The sequence below is a fragment of the Dromiciops gliroides genome, chromosome 1, assembly GCF_019393635.1.
Source record: "Dromiciops gliroides isolate mDroGli1 chromosome 1, mDroGli1.pri, whole genome shotgun sequence".
Lineage (NCBI taxonomy): Eukaryota > Metazoa > Chordata > Mammalia > Microbiotheria > Microbiotheriidae > Dromiciops > Dromiciops gliroides.
The window spans coordinates 615,226,492-615,250,669 of NC_057861.1; the positions used below are offsets into that span (position 1 = coordinate 615,226,492).

Below are 24,178 nucleotides of genomic sequence, written 5' to 3' on the forward strand. Positions count from 1 at the left end.
TCAGGAGGACCTGAGCTCAAATCTGGCCTCAAACACTTGACACTTACTAGCTTTGTGACCCTGAGCAAGTCACTTAGCCCTCATTGTCCCACCAAAATAAAGCTCATTAACTAAGAAACCAATGTATCTTATTCATCTTAGTATATGCTATAATATCTAGCAGATAATATTTTCCATAAATATTTCTCAAGTGAATGAATGAAATGGATGAGTATACTCTTACTTTCAAGTTCTTTCCTCAATCTCCATTACCTGACCACCATCCTCTCCTCCCACTGACTTACCTAAAATATAGTCAGTTTGGTTTGTGAACCCTGCTTTTTCCCATTCCTAAGACCTGCTGTGACTTCAAGTGCCTATCCCTGAATTCCCAGTTTAGAATAACCACTATCAGGGGCGGCTAGGTGGCACAGTGGATTAAGCACCTGCCCTGTATTCAGGAGTACCTGAGTTCAAATCTGGCCTCAGACACTTGACACTTACTAGCTGTGTGACCCTGGGCAAGTCACTTAATCCCCATTGCCCTGCAAAAAAAAAAAAAATATATATATATATATATATAATATATATATATATATATATCGTATGAAAAAATGCTCTGGATCACTATTGATCAGAGAAATGCAAATTAAAACAATTCTGAGGTTACCTATCAGACTGGCAAATATAACAAAAACAAAAAATATTGGCTGTTGGAGGGAATGTGGGAAAGCTGGGACGCTAATCCACTGTTGGTTGAGTTGTGAAAAGATCCAACCATTCTGGAGAGCAATTTGGAACTATGCCCAAAGGGCTATATAACTGCATACCCTTTGATCCAGCAAAACCACTGCTAATTTTATATCCCAAAGACATCCCCCAAAAGAGAAAAAGACCTATTTGTACAAAAATGTTTATAGTACCTCTTTTTGTGGTGGCTAAGAATTGGAAATCAAAGGAATGCCCATCAATTGGGGAATGGCTAAACAAGCTGTGGTATATGATTGTAATGGAATATTACTGGGCTATAAGAAATAATAAGCAGGACGATTTTGTAAAGGCATGAACTAATGTATAGGGAAGTGAACAGAACCAGCAGAACATTGTGCACAGTGACAGCAATACTGTTTGATGAAGAACTGTGAATGACATGACTATTCCCAGGATTACAATGATTCAAGACGATCTTAAAGGACTAATGATTAAGCATACTATACAATGCAAAGAAAAAACTGATATTGATGGAACACAGAATGAAGCATGCTATTTTTCACTTTCATTTTTTTTCTTTTATTCAAGTTTTCTTATACAAAATGACTATTATGCTAATGTTTTACATAATCATACATGTATAACCTATATCTGACTGCTTACTGTCTCAGGGAGGGGAAGAGGAGGGAGGAAAGGAGGGATAACAATTGGAACTCGAAGCTATAAATAAAAATGTTTATTATTTATTTTTTTTCAAAAGAGGAAAACAACCCATTACATACAAAATTATTTATAGGAGTCCTTTTTGTTGTAGCAAAGAACTGGAAACAAAAGAGGTGCATATCAACTGGGGAATGGTGGAACAAATTATGATATATTAATATAATGGAATATTAGTGCTACATAAGAAATAATAAAAGGGAATTTCAGAGAAGCCTGGGAAGATTTGTATGAGCTATTCAGGAGAATAAATTCTACAACAACAAAGTTGTTGAAAAAAACAATTCTAAAAGACTCAAGAACTCTGATTAATGCAATAACCCAACCATAATTTTGGACGGCTGATTTGAGGGGAAACTTCTAGTGACAGTGTTGTTAAAAAAGAAGCAAAACAGGGTCACTAATGCATCTTGTAAAATGTACAGTAGGGAGGGACAGCTAGGTGGCACAGTGGATTAAGCACTGGCCCTGGATTCAGGAAGACCTGAGTTCAAATCTGGCATCAGACACTTGACATTTACTAGCTGTGTGACCCTGGGCAAGTCACTTAACCCTCACTGCCCCACCCAAAAAAAAATGTAAAGCAGGGAAAAGAAGGAAGTTCAAAGAGAAATATAAAAAAGTAGGCTGGCTTTGAAAGTAATATGTTGAATTATGGGACATTTTTAAAGCAAGCTACGTTTAATGGAGATTTATAGTTTCATATATAATTGTCTTTTTCTCTTTGACTTGTATATGAAAATGTTCTCTGTCTCTTTTTGGAGGGAGGGTGTATTTTTTAATTTTATAATAAAAAATTTTGGAAATAATTTATCAATGACTTGGATAAAGAGGTAAAGGCGTGCTTATAAAATGTTCAAATGACACAGTTATCAAGTTGGATTACATAGTAAAGATTTTTAAAAGTTGACTAAAACATTAAGCTAAATCTTAAAAGATTAAGGGATAAAGTTTTACACTTGGATTCAAAAACCAACATCACAAATATAAAATGAGGGATGTATGAAAAGATAGCAGTTCATCTGAAAAAATCAGGTAGTTTTAGTGAACTGAAAGTTAAACATGAATCTAACCATGTGATGTCAGCCAAAAAGCTGATGTGACCTTCAGTTGCTTTAAGAAAGGCACAGAGACCAGTATTACAAAGTTCAGTTCTGGTCAGATTTTAAGAGGGACATTGGTAACCTGGAGGGTAAAAAGAAGAGGACAACTGGAATGGGGAAGGATCTCAAGAGTATTCCCTGAACCTTGGACTGAAGGAATAAAGAATATTCACCCTGGAAAAGACTTTATGGGGGCTATTACAACAGTCTTTAAGTATCTAAGGGGCCATCAAATGGAAAAGTAAGATTAGCCTCCTCTGCTTGACTAAACCCACCTCCCACCCCCAGTGCAAAGGTAGGAACAATAGTGGAATCTGTGAAGAGGCAAAATTAGGCCCAACAATTGGAGCGATGCAAGAGTGGAAATAGATTGATTACCTCTTAGCAAAGTTCTTCTAAGTACATAAAAACATAGCATTAGAGCTGGAAGGAACCTCAAAGATCACAGAGTCCAGCATTTTACAGATGAGAAAACTAAGGTTAAGAGGGACTCAGTGTCACAAGTGTCACACAATTGGTATATCTAAGGCAGGATTTCAACTCAGATCTTCCTAACTCCAAATCCCTCTATCTACTGTGCCACATTATAGAATGGATGCTTGTTCATGTTTGGATAGGACTAGATGCCCTCCGAAATTTCTTCTAATTCTAAAATTTTGCAATTCTGGGATCACTGAAGAAGCTATTTCCTAAATATAATCTTGTCCAACTTTCTCATCCTACTCCATCTTTGAACCCATCTTACTGTCTAGTACATGATCAAGACAGATGTTTAAATGGATTGATTGGCCTGCTCATCACTCGACTTTGTATTTATTTTTTTTTTTGCTTTTCAATGTGACTACTTAAACCTGACTTTTTAATTTTATTCTTTGCATTGCTGTAAGTTTTACTGAAGACCAGTAGTGTCAAACTCAAATAGAAGACTTATGGTAGAAAATGCTAACCACATCCAAAGAACTGATGGAGTCTGAATATAGATCAAAACATACTATTTTCACTTTATTTTTTCATGGTTTTTTCCTCTTATTTTGTTTCTTCTTTCACAATATGAGAAATATGGATATATGTTTTACATGATTGCATATAAATAATCTATATCAAATTACTTACCATCTAAGGAAGGGGGAAGTGAGAGAGAGAATTTGGAACTCATAATTTTGTATAAAAAAGAATGTTAAAATTGTCTTCACGTGTAATTGAAAAAATAAAATACAGTCTACAGGGAAAAAAATTAAAACACTAGCTAGGATGTGAAAAATATATCTTTAAAATATTTTAAACATAAAAAAACTCAAATAGAAATGAAGAGCCACTAATCTATAAATAAGGATTCCTGTGGCTTGCATATTAACTTAATGCTATGTATGTTTTATTGTATTTTATTTATTTTCTCGAATATTTTCAAGTTACATTTTAATCTAGTTTGGCTGCACTCAGGTATATTTCAGACCACATGGGCTACGTTTGACATCTCTTCTGTAGAGGATTCATAGTGTTCTGAAGTATCAATGCAATTAGTGTGCTATCACCTGTGATTAAAAAGAAATTCAAAAGGGATGAATATAAAATCCTGTATTTAGGTTCAGAAAAACCAATAAACAAGTAGGAGATGAGCATAACCTGGCTAAACTGTAGTTCATTTGAAAAAGAATCAACTCTAAACTCTTTGGAGTCCATGCTGCCAGCAATGACAACTTCAGCGGCAGTACTCCTGCTTCTGGCACTCAATGCCACTGTGCTGGCCAAGCCAATGCACTTCAGCTGTGGCTCTGTGGTTGGAAAAATTGAAGAGGTGAAATTGCCCAAAGGATAATCCTACAGTTAACATCCCCTTCACCATTGATGTCCAGTGTCAGAACAGGGCTCTTTCAGTGTCCAAGAGATGTAAAGAGTGACATCAACTGTCCAACTGCAAAAGGCAAAAAAAAACCTAGCTCTACTTTAACATCTGATGAAAAGTGAATACCCTGACATTAAATTGGTGATACAGTAAGAGCCTGTAGGTGACAAGAAACAGAAGTCTTCTGCTAACAGATCCCAGATTAGACAGTATAATCTAATGAGCTAACTCATATAAATATTACTTATCTCAAAATAAGAGGGAATGAAAGTGAAGGTTGGTTTCTTAGAAAAGGATGAACCCTGAAACAAGCATAGTGCCACAAGTAGAAGGGAATGGTTCCAGAATCCATTTCATTGCAAGATTAAGAGCTGTTTCAGCTACATAACACAAAAATAGAAAAAGTCAAGAAAAAAGTTGTGGGAGTGTCTTGAGCATTTTCTAGAACTTTCATGGGGAGGGCCCAAGAAAAGAACAACCTGAAAAAAGGCTGCTTGGAGATCTCTACAAGTACAACACTGGATTATAAACCATGGTGATGATGGCAGGATATTAAATCTCTAAGTTTTTGAACCTTAAGTGCCTCATCCTAAGTCTAGCATTCCTGCCTAACATTTAGTCTGACCACCCTCTACCACCACCCCACTCTCTGTACCCTGTTCTGATATCTGGCAATGCTCTCCAAAGGGCATCTGAATCCTTCAATCAAAGAACTCTGTGGCCAAGAGCTGGCTCTGGATGGGTGGCTGTTGGTCTTAGTGGTTGTCAAATGTTTCTTCCTCTGTTAATTCTGCCCTCTCTCTGCCTTGGATGGTTTTTTGCTTGCTTGTTTGTTTGTTTGTTTGTTTGCAGGGCAATGTGGGTTAAGTGACTTGCCCAGGGTCACACAGCTAGTAAGTGTCAAGTGTCTGAGGTCAGATTTGAACTCAGGTACTCCTGAATCCAGGGCCAATGCTTTATCCACTGCGCCACCTAGCTGCCCCTCCTTGGATGGTTTTTATTCAAGAAATAGATGCGGTTTGCACTAGTTTGTGGTGAATGCACAGGAACATGTACATATCAACTGAGACTTTTTTAAACCTCATTAATTTACAACTTCTTTTTATGTATCTGGAAGTCCTCCTTGGAATAAACTCCACAAATCTTTATAAAAAGATAAAAAATTAAAGGTTTAGTGGGCTTCAATTTCATTATGAGTCCATATTAACATTAACAAAACAGTGTCTAAAAGAAGGATGTAATAGCTACACTGTTCTCTACTCTGCTTTGATCACATCTGCAGGATTTTTTTTGTCCAATTTAAAAAACTACTTATGAAGCAAAGCTTAATAAGACTGTTATGATTCAAGGTGCTAGGAGAGGTACAAACCTTAGTTAAGATAGTTTCTATCCTCATGCAAGTCACAGTCTAGCAAAAGAATGTAACAAAATTCACAAGTAACTAAAATACAAAATAGACATGATAAGCATATGAAAAGTGCAAAATACTATTCTGAGGAGTGAAGAGATAGGAAGAAAACAATGATTAGAGAGAAAATGAGGAAGCATAGGAGAACAAAATGACAACAGCAAGATCTTAAAGAAGATGGGATAGAGGGCTTCTGTTACAGGAGATAAGGAGAAAATGGGCAATGATGCTGGGAAGTTTTCAGGAATTCATATTAGGAATGAAGGAGCTTCTCATCAGATGCCTAAATTTTTCTCTGTGAAATGAGGGTAGGTGATTTGCAATATAGTATGGTGTATCTGGCAACAGCTGCAGAGGCTTGAGAAAAGGGGAAACTGCCTAGAACAGTTAATATGGTGAATGAAATAAGAAGCAAATAAGAATAGGTTAGAAATTTTATGGAATTATATGACAGGGATTAACAAGGGTTGTATATTAGTAGCTTGGCAATGTCAGGTCAGAGAAACAAGTAGCTAGTGAATAATAAAAATATCAGATTATAGAGTCACAACTGTATATGGAAGCCAATAAAACTATACAAAGGAGATGGATTTAGAGAACAGGGAGGGGTCAAGGGACAGAAGGTGATGATAAAATTAAACAGGAGATTTATTTTGAATGAGAGGACCAGTGAAAGATAAGGGATTGTGCTAAGAGATTGCAATTCTTACATTTAGAATTCTGAATGTGACACAGCTCTCAAGTGTCAGATATAAGGTGTGATTATATGCTAGTAAATACTTGAAATTGAGTAGACAAGGAAATTATTGCAGTTGAAGAAGTTAGAGGAGATATAAACATGGATACTGCAGACTCAGAAGATGATAACAAGCAACAGGATAAACAGAAATACCATAAGCCAAGTCAAGAAGTTTGTCTGGTTACCTGGAAGTCGTTAGATGAAGGCACCAAGATAAAGGATTGTGAAAACAAAACATGGACTTTTGGAAGAGGTATATGTATATTGAGGATGGCAGCAGAGAAAAGGTCTGGCAATAGTAATGTGTAACAACTCTTTCTTCCATTCCTGTGATAAGTAAGTCCAATGGAGAGAGTGGTGAGGAAATGTGGTGTTGTCGGAAGAAAGCCAAGTTTCAATTAAAGGTGGAAGGAATACTGAAAAAAGTTTAAGACCAGACATGAATTTATTAATATAAAATGTGGGTCCTGAAGAGCACAGTGGAATGGAAAAACAGGATGAAAATGGGGGTAGTGTGGACCTGAGAAGGAACAGAATTGACCTGAATGAGGGTTCCAGAGATAGTCAAGTATACAATTTGTACCTAAGACACAAGATGGCAAAGAACAAATAGGGTGACAATAAGAAGGGGAATTTTTTAGTCAGTATAAATTAACAAATAGAGGAACTCTTACATTTAATTGATCCCAAAGTTCAATTTCTGTTTTGCTTCATGTTTTGCTAAGGATATTGACAAGCTAGAGAATGTTTATATAAGAGCAAGTAGATAATGGAACATTGTCAAGTGAGGCCTAAATGAGGAAATTGAAAATGTTCATTATGAAGATGGCTTAGTGGGTATATGACGAGCTATCTTCAAATACCTGAAGTACTATAATATTAAAGAGTTATTCTGTTGTGGTACCAGAAGATAACATTAAGACCAGCAGGTACAAGAACAATAGGATTCAGGTTGTAGCTTAATATGTGGAAGAAATTTCTCACAATTAAAGTTGTCCCAAAAATGGAATAGTCTGTTCTGTGGGGTAGTGAAATGTCAAAGTAGAGGCTCCATGATCACCTGTTAGAGCCATTTTAGAAGCTATTCAAGTATGGTTGGACTATGGTGGATTATTTCTAAGGTCTTTCCAATTCTAAGATTCTAGGATTGATTCTAAATTAGAAGATGATAGATTTGGGCTATATACAAGGGAGACTTTTCTAATAATCAGAATTGCCTAAGAACAGAATACATTACTCCCTCATCACTAGAGGTAATCACATGAAGGCTGAACATCAATCAATTGTCAGAGACAACATGCACAGAAACCCTACTCCAATACCATGTCATGGTCTAAAGGTGACTATATGTCCCTGAAAGTTATGCCAGTGAAACACAAACTCTGGCAAGTTCTGTCATGGTGGAAAGTATGAGTATTGCCTAGGAAACAAACCAAGGACCAGTCTAGCTAATCACAGCCAGTTGGGTGGCAATCTAGTAATCAAACATTTTTTAGCCATTGGAATCCATGAAACAAGGAAAATGGAAAATAGCTCTCAGTCCTAAGGTCCCTTCTTCTTCTGCAGACAGAGACAGAGTGATAATAAAGGGGGCAGAGAAGGCCAAGAATCACAGTATTTAGATTGTCAACAAACTTTAACTTGACTGGCACTCTAAATGGGAGATCCTCATCTAATAAACAAGTGGACATAGTTCTGGAAAAGCTAAATCGGTACTGACATTTTTGCTAAAAAAAAAAAAGAAAGAAAGAAAGAAGGAAGTTGAAGGTGGATGGAAGAATGGCTAACATATTCTTTTGTTGTTGTTGTTGTTTTGGGGTTTTTTCGGGGGTTTTGTTTTTTTGAAGGGCAATGGGGATTAAGTGACTTGCCCAGGGTCACACAGCTAGTAAGTATCAAGTGTCTCAGGTTGGATTTGAACTCAGATCCTCCTGAATCCAGGGCTGGTGCTCTATCCACTGAGCCACTTAGCTGCCCCCGGCTAACATATTCTGATGAGGCTAAGAGAGGAGTTAGCAAAGTGGGTTTTATCACATACCCCCAAATTACAAAAAATATTTCACGCGACATGATCATAATAAAGTGCTATATTAATAATATCTACATAGGGGCAGCTAAGTGGCGCAGTAGATAGAGCACCAGCCCTGGATTCAGGAGGACCTGAGTTCAAATCCGGCCTCAGACACTTAACACTTACTAGCTGTGTGACCCTGGGCAAGTCACTTAACCCCAAGTGCCTCACTAAAAAAAAAAAAAGTATCTACATAAAGCCTGGAATGAAAGTAACTACAACTTATGCACCAATATCATTTCCCAAGACAAAGTAGTAGAAAAATTCCATGCAGAACTTGGAAAGACCCTCCGAACAAATCAACATATCCTCCAATATTTGATTACTTCAATACGATGGTGGGGAAAGGTGAGGATGTGGAGAAATGGATGGTTCACTAGAAAGAATTTAATGAAACAAAAGACATATGTAGAAACATAATGCATTTATGCCACAAACACAACCTTCAAAAGAAGAATTGGAAGGTATTACCTGGTCAGAACCAAAGAATATGACAAAGAATGAAACCAACTACATTTTAATAGACAGGAAATAGCTGATAGATGTGGGAGTTATCCCTGAGTCAGCTGTCTATACACAGTCAGATAATCATTTAGTCAGAGTTAAGATCAAAATTTATTTTTAAAAAGAATATTAATGAGAAAAAGATATGATACATAATTAAGAAGATTTAGCTCTGAATTAAATAAGCTATTAAACATCAAAAATAGGAAATGGACAATAAAAATGACATTGAGGGGCAGCTAGGTGGCGCAGTGGATAGAGCACCGGCCCTGGAGTCAGGAGAACCTGAGTTCAAATCCGGCCTCAGACACTTAATACTTACTAGCTGTGTGACCCTGGGCAAGTCACTTAACCCCAATTGCCTCACTAAAAAAAAAAAAAATGACATTGAAACCAACTATAATAATTTCATCCAGAAATTAAATGGATATAGATATGTAAATTTTTTGCTATAGAGATAACAAAAGAACCTAGGAAACACCTTAGTCAGCAAACACTCAATTTACTTGCTAAATAGAGATGGTTGCCAAAGGTAATTCAAGGTTAGAATATCAATTCATCTATAAAATCTTAAGAATAAATGATAGACAATTATGACCACCATTTATGAAGAAAAGAAAAGCAACAGAGGGTAAAACCAGTCTAAAGAAACCTTGGTAAGATGGCAAACAAAGCTAAATCATCCCAACACCAATTTAAAAAAGAAAAAAGAAAGAAAAAGAAAACTACAAGTGGAAGAAATGGAAAAGATTTGCAAAAAAATGTTATAACAAATTATTTTTCCCATCAAGGATAATGGAAGTGCCACACTTGGACCCTAACATACTGACAGTGGATGTATAAATGGCACTAAAGAGAACAAAAGTGGGGAAAGGGCTTTTCTTTTTTTGTTGTTTGTTTGGGTTTTTTTTTAGTGAGGCAATTGGGTTTAAGTGACTTGCCCAGGGTCACACAGCTAGTAAGTGTTAAGTGTCTGAGGCCGAATTTGAACTCAGGTACTCCTGACTCCAGGGCCGGTGCTCTATCCACTGCACCACCTAGCTGCCCCTGAAAGGGCTTTTCAGTACAAACATTTCACCACGATTGCTGTATAGCAGCAAGATCTAGAATAACACTGCATCTGAATGACAATGAACATCACACAGTAGACAACAGAAAGATGTATGGTAGGTGTGGGCAAACTGCAACATGTAAACAATAAGGAACTCCAAAGAATAGGAGCAAAAGATGTCATCAAAGAATTGCCTAACAGGAAAGAGGTGATGGGCTAGTCACACATCAAAAGCAAAGGATCAAATTGGACAACCAGAGTGTTTGACTACTAATATCAAAAGAAACTGAGGTTGACCTCCAGCATTTTGGTTGGACTCACTATGGTAAACTTTCGGGAAGACATGTATTAGGATGATACACGATGGTTAGGGATGTAATAGGAATCATTAGAGGGGACTCCCAAGTGGATAAGATCATAGATTCACTTGAGTACTGAGTCATAGAGAAGATACCTGTATCAAGTAATGGGTTAGGTCATAATATAACCTTCAAGGCCCCTTCTACCTCTAAGCTAGTTCTATGAGCCTTAATTGGATAAGCTTCATGTGGGTATTTCCAATATAGTCAAGAAAATATCCCAACTAGGATACTCATTGAACTAAAAGTTTAAGCTAAACAGCATGAGAACTTTTGCAACAGCTGCCAGGACCAATATTTTAAAAAACTATGTTAAGGGGCAGCTAGGTGGCGCAGTGGATAGAGCACCAGCCCTGGAGTCAGGAGGACCTGAGTTCAAATGTGACCTCAGACATTTAACACTACTAGCTGTGTGATCCTGGGCAAGTCACTTAACCCCAATTGCCTCACTTAAAAAAAAAATGTGAATGAAAAAATTATCTCATGACATTAGAAAAGAATCTGAATTAACTAACATTCTTTCTCTATTCAGACACTAGCTCGTATGAGCTCTTTAACTCTGATACATGTATTCCTATAAATAGGAACTAAAGAAGAAAAGAGGCACAGGATCCGGAGTCATAAAGACATAAGTTCAAAACCAGCCTCAGATATTTAATTGCATTTTGACCCTGGGCAAGTCATTTAACCTGTCTGAGTTTCCTCATCTGTATAATGAGAATAACAGCATCTATGATGCTAGGTTGTTGTAAGGATAAAATAAGATACTTGTAAATCATAAAGCACTTCTTGTTCAGTCTTGTTCAACTCTTTATGACCCCTTTTGGGGATTTCCTTGGCAAAGATACTGGAGTGGTTTGCCATTTCCTTTTTTTTTTATTTTTTATTGATATCTTTTATTTTATTTTGTTTTTGCAGGGCAATGAGGGTTAAGTGACTTGCCCAGGGTCACACAGCTAGTAAGTGTCAAGTGTCTGAGGCTGGTTTTGAACTCAGGTCCTCCTGAATCCAGGGCCGGTGCTTTAACCACTGTGCCACCTAGCTGCCCCCTTGCCATTTCCTTCTCCAGCTCATTTTACAGATGAAGCAACTGAGGCAAACAGGGTTAAGTGACTTGCCTAGTATCACACAGCTAGTAAGTATCTAAGGCCAGATTTGAACTCACAAAGAGGAGTCTTCTGACTCTAGACCTGGCACTCTATTCACTGTGCCACCTAGCTGCCGTATAATAACTGTTGTTGTTGAGCTTGTATTTCACAAAAGAATGGTATTTCAATATAGGGGTCAATAGAGTCAGTGTATTTATTTATGGTGGAAAGTATGTTAAAATATTACAGCAGTAGTTTAAAGATTTAAATGTTCAAATTTCTCACCATCAGCTTCTATTCATTTTGTGAAATGATGGTAAACTCACACACATTTCTCATGAAAACACAGTAAAAAGTAATTCAATGTGATGTCTTAAATTTCTTAAATATTCATAGTTTTCTACCATACACAGTATGTAAGTTGTTCCCTGCCACACCCTTCCCCTAACCACCATCACCAAATAAAAGTCTATTAACATAAGATCAAAGAATGTAAAGGCATCTTCATTTTTACTGTTACCCATTTCCCATGTAAATACATATTCTGACAATCTAGCAAAATGTGACAGTAATATGATGATGCTCCATCTTGCAGGGAGTATCTGGAGATGCTGGTTTTAGGGGACAACTGTTTACAGGGATTTTTTTGTGACTGCCATAAACCTTGCACCACAATAGCATTATTTTCATTATGATGCATAGTGTCCCAAACTTATCATGTAAGTAATCTTGAAATAACTCCACATTGCAGTGGCTTAGTTTCTAATTCAAGTCCTCAACATATTTCAATCAACAAGAATTTTAAAAGTACTTATTATGTGCAAGGCAATATGCTAAACACTGGATAAATACTTATACTTCACTAACCTCTGCTGGTTTTTAGAATGCCCACTTATTTTGCTCAGCTACATTTTCACCAGTTAGAATTTCTACTATTGTCTTATCATACAACAGAATAAACAGTGTATCTATCTACATTTGTATCTTATCAACATTCTAACTGCATTTATTTTATTGAAATGTTCACATTTTTAACTTCATATCATAAAATGATGTTCAGAAAAATTTATCATGAGGAAATGTCTCAAACTAAAGGCTGGATTTATTCAATCCCTAAAGGTTATTGAATAGAACAGAACAGAGGAGACTGGAAAAGAATAATAAAAGTACAAGTAAATCTGAATCATAACAACTACCACTGAGAGGGTATTATTCCCACTTACAGCTCTTGATGACATTTCACAGTCAACAAGGTCAAATGGTAGGACCTTGTGGGCAAGCAGATAGCTCTTCACCTGCTTGTCTCAACTGTCTCTAGTAACTTCATTGTAGAGACCTATAGTAAACTTCAACATACCAAGTGAAGCAAAATCCAGTAGATTGGTATTGATTGATGTTATTAGCCGACACTGGCTCTGTTACAGACCATTGCACAGATAGAAAAGACTTTAACCTTTGACTTAACTCTGCCACCCATTTCACTATAATTCTAGGAATTAAATGGCTAATAAGGCACAACTTCCTCCACCTATCTCCAGTCCCACCCCCATCCCCAGCATTTCAAGTGGACCATTCGTATCATTAAACCATTTGCTTCGGGGATCTGCCAACAACCAAACTAGGAGAGAGTCAATGTTACAAGAAACAAAAACTGAAAAGAAAACTAAGCTTGTCTTCCTCGGAAAATAATGCAATTGCTTTGATGTTTTTTTATCCTGTTGAAGTATATATCCTTCTCTCATACCTTTCACTGCCCAACTTCTCTAATTCTATACTAGATGCATATACTTGATGCCTAATGATCCACTCATACCTTTACTGTTTTCATTCTGACTTGACCGTTCTCACTGTACTAAAACCATTCTCCCAAAGATCACCAACAATTTCCTAATTACCTATTATCAGTCACAACCCTTGACTGCACTATACTTATTTTCCTATTACCTCTCTGAGTACTCACTTTGTGTCTGATGTCTGTATCTTCTTCCTGCAACCACAAAAGAGAAACATTCCCCAAATTTCTGTCCTTGAACTTCTTTTATTCTGTCTATATTTTTCTCCCTTAATAACTTCATCTATTCACCTGGCTTCAACTATCCTCTGTGTGAGTGACTTTCCAGTCTTTGTTGCCTTGATCTCAATCTCTAATGCAGCAGTTCCCGAGTTTTCATGTATGAAGACACCCTCCATAATAATTTATTAGTTTTACTGCTTTTATCCACTCCTTGAAAATATATACAATGATAAAAAGCTACTACAAATTCTGAAATACTTTTAATGGAAGTTTTATTTATTAACCACATATATATATTTTTAAGTAATACATAAAAAACTATTACTTATTCAGAATTACATAGTACATTTATCTAGATTCTAGCCAAATATAGCCACTCTACAAACTTGACATTCTATCTTCTGTCTCTGTGCATTCATATAAGCCACCTTCCATATTCTATGCCTGTGTCATATAGCTCTTCTCATATGTACAGATATAAATAACCCAATCCTTATCTCCATTCAAGACTCAGATCAAGTGCTGCCTCCTTCAAGAGGCCTTATTTGATCTCAATTATTGGTAGTCTCCCTTTCCAAATTACCTTATTTCCTTATCTCTATGTAGGCTTTATACCTCCAATAAAAAAAATATATTATGAGAGCAGAAAACATTTTATTTTTGTCTTCTTGTCATCAATACCTAGTGCCTTACACATAGTAAGCATTTAAATTCAAGTAGTATTTGTCAAGTCCCTACAACGTCCAAGGCATAGAACTAGGTATACACAAACAAAAATGAAATAGTCTCTGCCCTCAAGGAGCACTTAATAAGCTTTTATTTTTTTGGGTGAGGCAATCGGAGTTAAGTGACTTTATCTAGAGTCACACAGCTAGTAAGTGTTAAGTGTCTGAGGCCACATTTGAACTCAGGTCCTCCTGACTACAGGGTCGGTACTCTATCCACTGTGCCACCTAGCTGCCCCTTAATAAGCTTTTATTGACATGACTTAAATGTGAATTTGTGGATCCCTTGCAATAATTTGGCTAACCCCAAGGGGTCTACAGTCCACAGATTCATAACCACTGCTCTAATCCTGTATTTTCAACTGCCTTCTATCTATCTGCTCCATGTTATCACACTGATAACTTCAAAATTAATATGCAACACTAAATATATAATCTTGTTCCATAATCAGCTTCTCCTTTTGACTTCTTTATTTCTGTTGATAGTACTACCATCCTCCAAGACTCATCTCTGTCCCTGATCACTCACATCCAATCTGGTCAATAAGTCTTGTTGAGTCTACCTTTGAAATCTCTCATATTCCTTTCTATTCCCACAGCCATTACCCTAATTTAGGCTTCCTTCACCTCTCACAGTTTGACTACTACAATAGTTTCTATGCAATGGCTCCCCATGTTCAGTTCCCCTCCCCTCTAATCTATCCAATGGTCAGGTCAATTTTCCTAATCTACAGCTCTAATCATAGGATCAAATCCTATCCCTGCTTTAAGAAGATAGATTCAGGGCAGCTAGGTGGTGCAGTGGATAAAGTATTGACCCTGGATTCAGGAGGACCTGAGTTCAAATCCAACCTCAGATACTTACATTTCCTAGCTGTGTGACCCTGGGCAAGTCACTTAGCCCTCATTTCCCTACCAAAAAAAAAAAAAAGACAGATTCATCAACTAACTAAATGATGCTTTTTAATGGCTTCCCATTACCTATTTAAATAAAGTCCAAATTCTTTAGTTTGGCATTTAAAGCATTCTAGAAAGTCTCTGTGATACAGTGGAAAGAATATTGGCTCCGAAATCAGAAGATCTTGGTTAAACTCCTGCCTCTGATGCTTACTACCTATATGACCCTGGGAAAGTCATTTAACCTCCTTAGTCTCAGTTTTGTCATCTGTAAAATGAGGTAGGACTAGATGGCTTCTGAAGTCCCGTTCATCTCTGATTCTATACCATCCTAAGATTTATCCTTCTTAGCTATTACTTATTAAAAGGAAAAACATTAGTTAATAATGATATTTATATCAATTCTTGATAACTTAACAACTGATACTAATACTTCCATTTATCTAGTTGTTTAATCATATCTATGTTTCTTTAGCATAAGATACAGAACTGCCAATAAACAATTCTAATTTTTCAGAGTTCAATTAAATCTTAATGTTCTTGGCCCCCAAAAACCTCTTTATTAAAATTCAGATGAATAGTTACTTCCCCAAGATCACTGTCCTCAAGATCTTCATTGTACTTGCCACTGTTTATTTTGAAAGGAGTGTGAAATTCAAGAATCTGTACATACAATCTGAAGACAAAATTTATGGTTCTAAATTTTCTTAAGTTCTGAGATAAAAACACAGAAAACTTATAGGTAGTTAATCATTCTTAGCTCACTGTACACATTTCAACATGAGTATATGGAGATAAGAAAAAAAAAGGGGAGTCAGAGTAATAGTATAACAAAAAATTATGTATTAAATCACTGTTGTCCAACTCAAATAGAAACAGCAGCATACTGGCTTAGAAAACCACAAATTAACTGTATTTATATTATATTGTTGTTGTTGTTGTTATTGTTAAACATATTCCAACCACATTTTAATCTGGTTCAGGCTTCACTTGGGAGTTTTGTGGATGACTGGAAAGTTTACATCTCTGTTTTAGACCATATAGTTACGGTAATACTAGAAAAGTCCTCTCTTGAAACCATTTCCCCTTCCCCATTTTTATTCTCAAAGACATATTTACTTATGGACACATGGACACACATAACTACAAAAGGAAGTCCTAAATAATTGTCTTTTGAGTGAAACAGACGTTAAATGGTAAAGGATATCAAAGAAGGATGAGATCACATTGGACTACCTTTGTTTATCCAGACAATTTTCTTCATTAAAGAAACTTCCCTCTCTACAGACTCACCACTCTGTATACAGTATCAACAGAGGTGATGTAGTATAATGGAAAGAGTGATAGATCTGGCATCAGAAGACTCCAGTTCCCGTTCTTTTTCCCTTACTTAATACTGGTGTGACTTAGGGCAAGTGACTTAATTCCTCTAGGCCTCAATTTTATCATCTACAAAATGAGGGAACTGAATCACATGATCTCTAAAATCCCTTCCAGTTCTTGATGAATAGCAAAGTAATTTTCCATTCTCTATATCAAAAAAAAACACTTATAGGGGCATATAGGTGGCACAGTGGATAGAGCACCGGCCCTGGAGTCAGGGATACCTGAGTTCAAATCCAGCCTCAGACATTTAACACTTACTAGCTGTGTGACCCTGGGCAAGTCACTTAACCCCAATTGCCTCACTAAAAAACAAACAACAACAACAACAACAACAAAAACCATTTATAGGGCAGCTGGTGGCACAGTGGATAAAGCACTTGCCCTGGATTCAGGAGGACCTGAGTTCAAATACAACCTCAGACATTTGACACTAGCTGAGGAAGTCACTTAACCCTCATTGCCCCACAAAAACAAACAAACGAAATCACTTACAGCAATTTCAAAATTCATTTTTATTAAAATAAGTACCAACTCAAACAAAACTACCTTCTCCAGCCATTATTTTCTTTTCTCAGGAAAAGAAATACTTTTTTATTATATGCCTGGCCTACAAAACCAAAGTGGAAGGTACCACAATCTAACTGATTCCATAAAAGAATATAGTGTTTTTAAGAGTAGTATAAATTGGTTCTCAAGATTGATGACTACAATTGCTTCCTTTGCTTTCTCTATGCTAAGACAGAAATGTACATTGAAGTAGCTATATTTTCAATATTTCACTAATTTGGATGTTCTTTTTCTGTCAAATTACCTACAATGAACATTTTAATTAATAAAATGTTTTATTATGCACAAGAATTTAAAAAAATAAATAAAGTAATCAACTAATTTTACATATTATATAAGTCCAAATATCTTATGGATTTTCAAGATGTCATATATAAAATATTCATAATAGTTTATGTCCCACTTTTTATTTTGCTATATTTTTTAATATTTTACCAGAGAGGCAGCATTGTCATTGTGGATAGAGAATTGGCCCTGAAGCCAAAAAGACCTTGGATCACATCCCACCTCTTAACACCTACTGGCTGTATGACCCTGGACATGTGACTTAACTTCTCAGTGTTCTGGGCCAGGAGAGTCAAACTTGTTGGAATCTAATTAAAATGTAATTGGGAACTATTTTAAAAAATAAATAAAAATACATTACGGTATAGGTAAAAATATTAACATGCAATTCCATGATGATGTTTCTATTTGAGTCTACCACCACTGCTCTAAGCAACTCTCACCTGAGAATTCTTTATACCAATGAAATCAGAGGTCCAGTTTCTATCCCTATACTCTGTTTTAATCAAAGTATATAATTCAATATATGTTAAGATAGATTATAAACATTTATTTATAATATATCCCTATAATATAAAACTGGACATATATATGTATGTATATATGTATATGTGTGTGTGTGTGTGTGTATGTTACTGGTAAATCCAACTTTAAAAAACACAAAACATCAGATATTTGCTGGAAAGCCAACAAAGAATTTATTTTATTTCAAGTAGTTTCATGCACAGATTTAATCTCTGGGGGCAGCTAGGTGGCGCAGTGGATAAAGCACTGGCCTTAGATTCAGGAGGACCTGAGTTCAAATCCAGCCTCAGACACTTGACACTTAACTAAGCTGTGTGACCCTGGGCAAGTCACTTAACCATCATTGCCCTGGAAAAAAAAAAGGAAAAAAAAGATTTAATCTCACAGGATTATGATAAATCTTAAATAAAGCCCTATAATAATGTGAGTAATTAATTATTATTTCACTCCTCTGCTCAAAATCCTTCACTGGTTTCCTACTGAACTAAGTTCAAACAATTAATAAAATAATAATTAATAAAATTTTATTTCCGTGGTATAACATTATAATGTGTATTCCATTGCCCTCCTCCCTTTTCAAAAGACCAAAATGCATTTCTAAAAAAATGCAAAATTGCAATCAGAGTTAATTCAAGGCCTCCCTTTTTTTTGAAGAAAAGTCTTTTCCCCCCAAGACTTGTATATTGTTTTAGTATTTCTTCTTTACATTGCTTCCAGTTTTATATTTTTAAATTTATTCTGGTCTTCAGAAAGGGGAAAGAAGTAGTGGAATACAATTCAGTTAAAACAGACTACTCCCGGTTCCCCATATACATCCCAAGCTCTCCAAACTCTTACATATCTTTGATCATATTATTTCCTGATAAACCAGAATGCTTTTATTAAAATTCCACCTTAGTAAAATTTTATCTATCCTGTGAGGCCAATCAAATGCAAACTCCATGAAAGAATTGGTCCCTTCACAAATTATCTTTCCCCTCTTTGGTCTTCACATGGAATCTGATATGAATCTCTCTATGTCTAGTAGCAGTTTGTGTCATAGCCCTTTTTTCAAATGTGTTTCATTTCCCTAACCAGTTGTGGGTATGAGGGATGGCAGAGATTGTTTTATTTATTCTTTTCATCTTCCCCAGCATTTGTCACAGTACTCTGCACAGAGAAGATACTTAACAAATGCTGACAATGCCTAAAGATCATACAATTGGGCACCATATGAACTTTGGGTTGTAGGGGAATAAAAGATAGAGACCCAAACAAAATAACAATTTGTAAGAAGTCTTGGTTTCATTACTATCTGTACTTGCAAATTTAATGCAACTGAGATCCCATTCCTCAGCTTACTACTGGAATCTCTCATATTGAGCTAGGTTTCCTTTTAAGAAGCACAATGAGGTAAGGAGATGTTAATTGAATGGGCTGGGTCAGACTAGTAGCACTAAGTGAAGAGTCAAGTAGCAGAAAAAGTAACCTGATGAACCTAAAATACAGAAAGCATAAAACAATTACTATCATCCTATATAGAAAGCAGTGACACAACCAACCAGTGAGAAAATTTACTTTGAGTTACTTCCGCAAGAAGAAAGGTCAATACTAGCTGTGTGACCCTGGCCAAGTCACAACCCCAATTGCCTCACCAAAAAAAAAATAAATAAATAAAAAAGAAGAAAGGTCAAGAAATAGACAGCTAATGAACACACAATTTTGAAAACATAAGTGAAGGAGCTTATAAGAATGTTAGAATATGTATTAGTAGCTAACAAAGGATGGCCTTATTTCAGGTGATGCAATAAAATCAAAATGTGACAATAAGTTTGATAACAACCTGGATATACAAGGATTTTTTTATTCATATTTGAAAGAAAACTGGGTTTGGAGTCAAAGTGAAAATTAGGTTGGAATCCAGCTTGGAACTTACTAGCTCTGTAATCATAGGCAAGTCACCCTCTCAGTTTCCTCAGCAGTAAAGTATGGACAACAATAACTTTAAGGAGTTATTGTAAAAGATGAAGTGAGATAGGATGTAAAGACCCTTTCACACTTCAAAGTGATTTAAATTTTTTCTTATACAATTCTACTTTTTCTCTATACTAATATGTATGGTTAACTTCTGAAAACTTTTTGCATTTAATATATCAGTTGAAGGCCCTTTCCCCCCAAGATTTACATATTATTTTAGGATTTCTTATTAACTCTGATCGCATTTTGCATTTTTTTAGAAATGCATTTTGGTCTTTTGAAAAGGGAGGAGGGCAACGGAATACACATTATAATGTTACACCACGGAAATAAAAGTATTTTTAAACCTCATAGGGTGCACAGTTAGGTAAGAAGAAATACGTGGAAACTGTCAGATGCTTCTCCACACATCCACCCACCAGATACCATCAGAGCCTGCGTGGGGGAGTCTCCGCGATCTTGCCTGACAGCCTCCCTGACTTTCTTTGAGGTCTGGAGCTAGTTAGTGATCACACTGGCCCGTCATGGTATTTTCAGTTAACAAAGCAGTTACTCAATAAGGGGGGAAGGGAAAGGGGGAAAGGTACAAAGGAGGAGCAGCTGCTGCCGCCGCCGCAGCAGCCGCCGCTGCACCCGTGATGTCAGGGCAGGATGAGCCCCGGGGCCGCCACCGCCACCTCCTCTGCTCCTCCGTGACGTCCGGCCAGGGGGTATCCCCAGACGATCAGGAAGTGGCGGCGGCAGCCCGGGCTACTGCAGCTGCGGCTCCGCCCCCACGCGCGGCCGCTGGGCACCTCGGGCCATCCCCGAGCCCCGCCCGCACCTCCACCCCCTCCCCCGCCCGGGGGAGGGGTGCCTACCCCGAGACACCCACTCACTCCCCCGACCTCCGAGCCTACGTGTGTGCGCGCGCGCGCACGCGACCGTATGGGGGCAGGGTGAGGGGCAGGGTCCCCATCCGCCCGGGTCACTAGACCAGGCCGATAAAAATGGCGAGTGTCGCCCGGCGCGCGCGCCTCTCCTCCCCACCCCACCCCCAGGAGGCTTCCAAGGTCCTCAGGGCCGGGGTCAGGGCGCCCCCTCCCTGCAGGCTCTCACCAGAAGTGCCTGGGCCTGGGGCGGAGGGGGGAGGGGAAGGGGGAGGGGGGAAGGGTAGGGAGCGCGCGCCGGGGCCCACGGGTCTAAAAATAACTGCCCACTGCTATATTTGGTTCGGCCGGATCACAGCTCGGCCCGCGCCTGAATGGAGCAAGGGAGGAGGGAACTGGGGGGAGGGGGGGGGTGACGGAGGGGAACCTACTCCGCTATCTCCGGCGCGCGGCAGCGGCAGGGCCCGGGCCAACAGCTAAATTTAGAAACCTCGCCTGCGTCAATCACGCGCCTCCCGTGCGTCAGCGCCTAGCTGCTCTCTGTCCGGCTCCCTTTGAATAGATACAATGTAGCAGCGCCCTCCACCAGTCCCTGGATTGGTAGCAGCAAGAAAGAGGGCGGTGTTCCACAGTACTGGGCTACCTTCCGAGCTTTCTCCCACACTTGGCTCCCTGCTGCCCTCCCAGTTTGAGAAAAGAGAGAAGGTGGCGAGAAGGGTGGAACATACATACACATACGAACACACACATATGTGTCTATAGGTGTAAGTTTATATATACATACACACATACATGGATGTGTGTGTATGTATGTATGTATTTCTAGACTTCTATGTCCTCCCGAACCTTCTGTGAAGGAGTCCTGAAAAGGAATATGCTACCAGTTCCTCCATGTCTCACTCAGGCTAAGATTGTGACATCTTAAAAGAGATGTAATGTCAGTTCTTATTCAAGCAGAGAGCCACGAGGAGGGATACTGGTTGTGCGGACTTACCTAGACAACCACGCTCCACAGCATTTGGTCCAAAGGGTTGTTTGAACACTCAGCAGCCGGCGTCCAGTCTCGAGATACTTTGTGTATTTTTCTCAGCGAGAAATTCACACTCAAAACACAATTTCCAAGGGGTGGGGATGGAGGGAAGAAACTCACATTCACAGGGTCAGTAGCTATTTGCGCGTAATTCCATAACGCAGTGGGACGATATATCCATACCAAATTTCCAAACGAGTAACTGATTACTATAAATTTCATTATTATCACAATGTTTTCATTTGGGGACAAGCAGAAGAAACCTGTTTCCAATATGCAAAAAGTAAAAAGTGCTAAGTAGCTATGTGTTCAGTTTTTTACGTGGTCTGGGTGTGTATATGTGTATTTGAAACAAGAGACCGGTTCAGCTAAATCATACATGTTCTGTGCCTGTGTTTTCAATGATTTAATGAAATAAAACCTCACCCTGAGAATAATCCTCATATACTGTGCAAAATATACACCAGAGTCTGGAGGGAAGATTGCTAAATAACCCTCTTTACATAAGGCTGAATAAAAATAAGCAACTTTAGGAAGTTATTACATGAGATGGACGAAGTTTCACTGCAAAAGGGTCATTTGGCTATAGTGACCAACCCCTGAATCCACTGCTAGGTAGATCACTCAGTGACACTTGATGGCAAATACTTCACTTTATGAACACTGTCCTCCTTTTCACCCAGGCTTCCTGGACACTGGGCAGTCTTGGAGCCGCGCCAGCACGACTTCTCTACCCCTATTCCGCCCCAGCCCAAGCAACCTGCGCTGACAGTCCGAGTCTGCCTAGAAGCACAGATGAACGGTCTTCAGACAAGAGTCCAAGAAGCGAATGTGTTCAGCAGAGGATGGCAGCCACCGAAAAGGGTCTCTCAGAGTGACAGGCAGCTGTGCTCGGCTTCCATTGTAAAACAGAGCGAGTGATTGAACACGCGCGTGAGCGCGCGCTCACACACACACACACACACACACACACACACTCCCTTACTCACACACGCGGAACCGGCCGGGGTGAGGGGAGGGGAGGAGGGTGACGTGAGCGTCCCATGGCGTCACCATTGACGTCTCGCATTCCAGGAGCTCTATGGAGAGGCCGCTAGGGCTCCTGTGGCATAAATGACGTTCGGAGACAGCAAGAGAGCGCGCAGCCGGGAGAGCAGAGTCTCCTGCCTCCCCCCAGCTTGCAGCACCTCTCCCTCTCCTCACACAAACGCGCACACGCTGACACATACACACACTCATCCCCAGATATACACACACCCAAAAGCACACACTGCATACACACTCCACACTCTCCAACACGTTCACACACCTCTCCGACAGAGCTTTGCGGTGCACAGCCGCGCCGGCGAACCCCGCCTCCGGCTCACATTGTCACCCTGACAGGAGCAGCGGCAGCGGCAGCGGGAATAACAGCGGCTACGGCAGCGGCAGCAGCGGCGCGGCTGCATATTTCCCTGGGTTTATTCCTTATTCCCTGGCTCAGGAGCGGCAGGAGCCAGGGCGCCCGCTGAGCTCCTTCTCCGTGCTTTCCCATGAGTTGGGATCGCAGCATCTCCTGCGAGCCCGTAGCCTCCGGGAGTTCCTCAGTTTGTACAAGTCAGCCCTTCCGGGACCTCGGCTACTACTCCCCCATGAAGATTTCGGGGCAGTCCTCTATAAACTCGCTATAAAGACGGAACCGCCACAGCAGTCAAGTACGTATGAGATTCGCAGAGCTTTTTAGGGGAGTTGCTAAAAGTTGCTCGGAGGGCTCTCTGGTAGCTACTGATTTTGACAACTTTTTGTGGTTTTCTCCTCTTCGCTCCCCACAAGTGAGTCGTTTTGTAAGGAGTCCCGAGGACTCTAATCTGAAACTTTTCTCCCTTAGGAGTCCCGCTGGGTTATTAGGAGTTCGTGTGATTTCCTCCCTCTCTTGGAGAGGCTTTTTCTTTAACAAAGAGGAGGACCAGGATTTGTGCAATAGCTGCTCCAGCGATATTATTCAGGGTATTTCAGGCTCTGGTTGTTGTCATGGAAATGATGCTCTCGGCGGCGGCGGCGGCCGGGAGTTGCAGCTCCGGTGATGAATGGCAGTAATTTTCCTTCTTTAAGTAGGCTTGAAAATAGGTGATTTTGTTGGTACAAGTTAGTAGTACCTAATGGAAACTACTGGGCAGGTTGATTGGATTTGGGCTGAGAGAGGAAAATAGCCAGGGGGCAGCGACTGTAGGAGCTACAGAAGCAGCTCTGAGGAGCACAGTGGTAATTGTTGGAATGTGGCATATTGTAATGAAATGAGACGGGGGCTTCTCTAGGCACGTCTGCCCTGCATCTGCTCTTCTCACATTTACTCTTTTCCTTTTGGAGGT

At 39.0% G+C, this 24,178-nt stretch overlaps 1 protein-coding gene and 1 long non-coding RNA gene across 2 annotated transcripts in view; one reads left to right on the forward strand and one right to left on the reverse strand.

Annotated features, from left to right (window-relative positions):
* The window catches only part of LOC122736480, an 81,746-nt gene extending 60,403 nt beyond the window's left edge, over window positions 1-21,343 (reverse strand). Inside the window, exon 1 of the long non-coding RNA XR_006354201.1 lies at window positions 21,232-21,343. This is a non-coding gene — a long non-coding RNA (uncharacterized LOC122736480). The remainder of the gene's footprint in view (window positions 1-21,231) is intronic.
* A 1,600-nt stretch (window positions 21,344-22,943) lies between these two features.
* Window positions 22,944-24,178, forward strand: part of NR4A3 (nuclear receptor subfamily 4 group A member 3) — a 35,129-nt gene continuing 33,894 nt past the window's right edge. Inside the window, 3 exon segments of the mRNA XM_043977646.1 lie at window positions 22,944-22,985; window positions 22,988-23,099; window positions 23,102-23,524. Coding sequence (XP_043833581.1) covers window positions 22,944-22,985; window positions 22,988-23,099; window positions 23,102-23,524 — 577 coding nt within the window.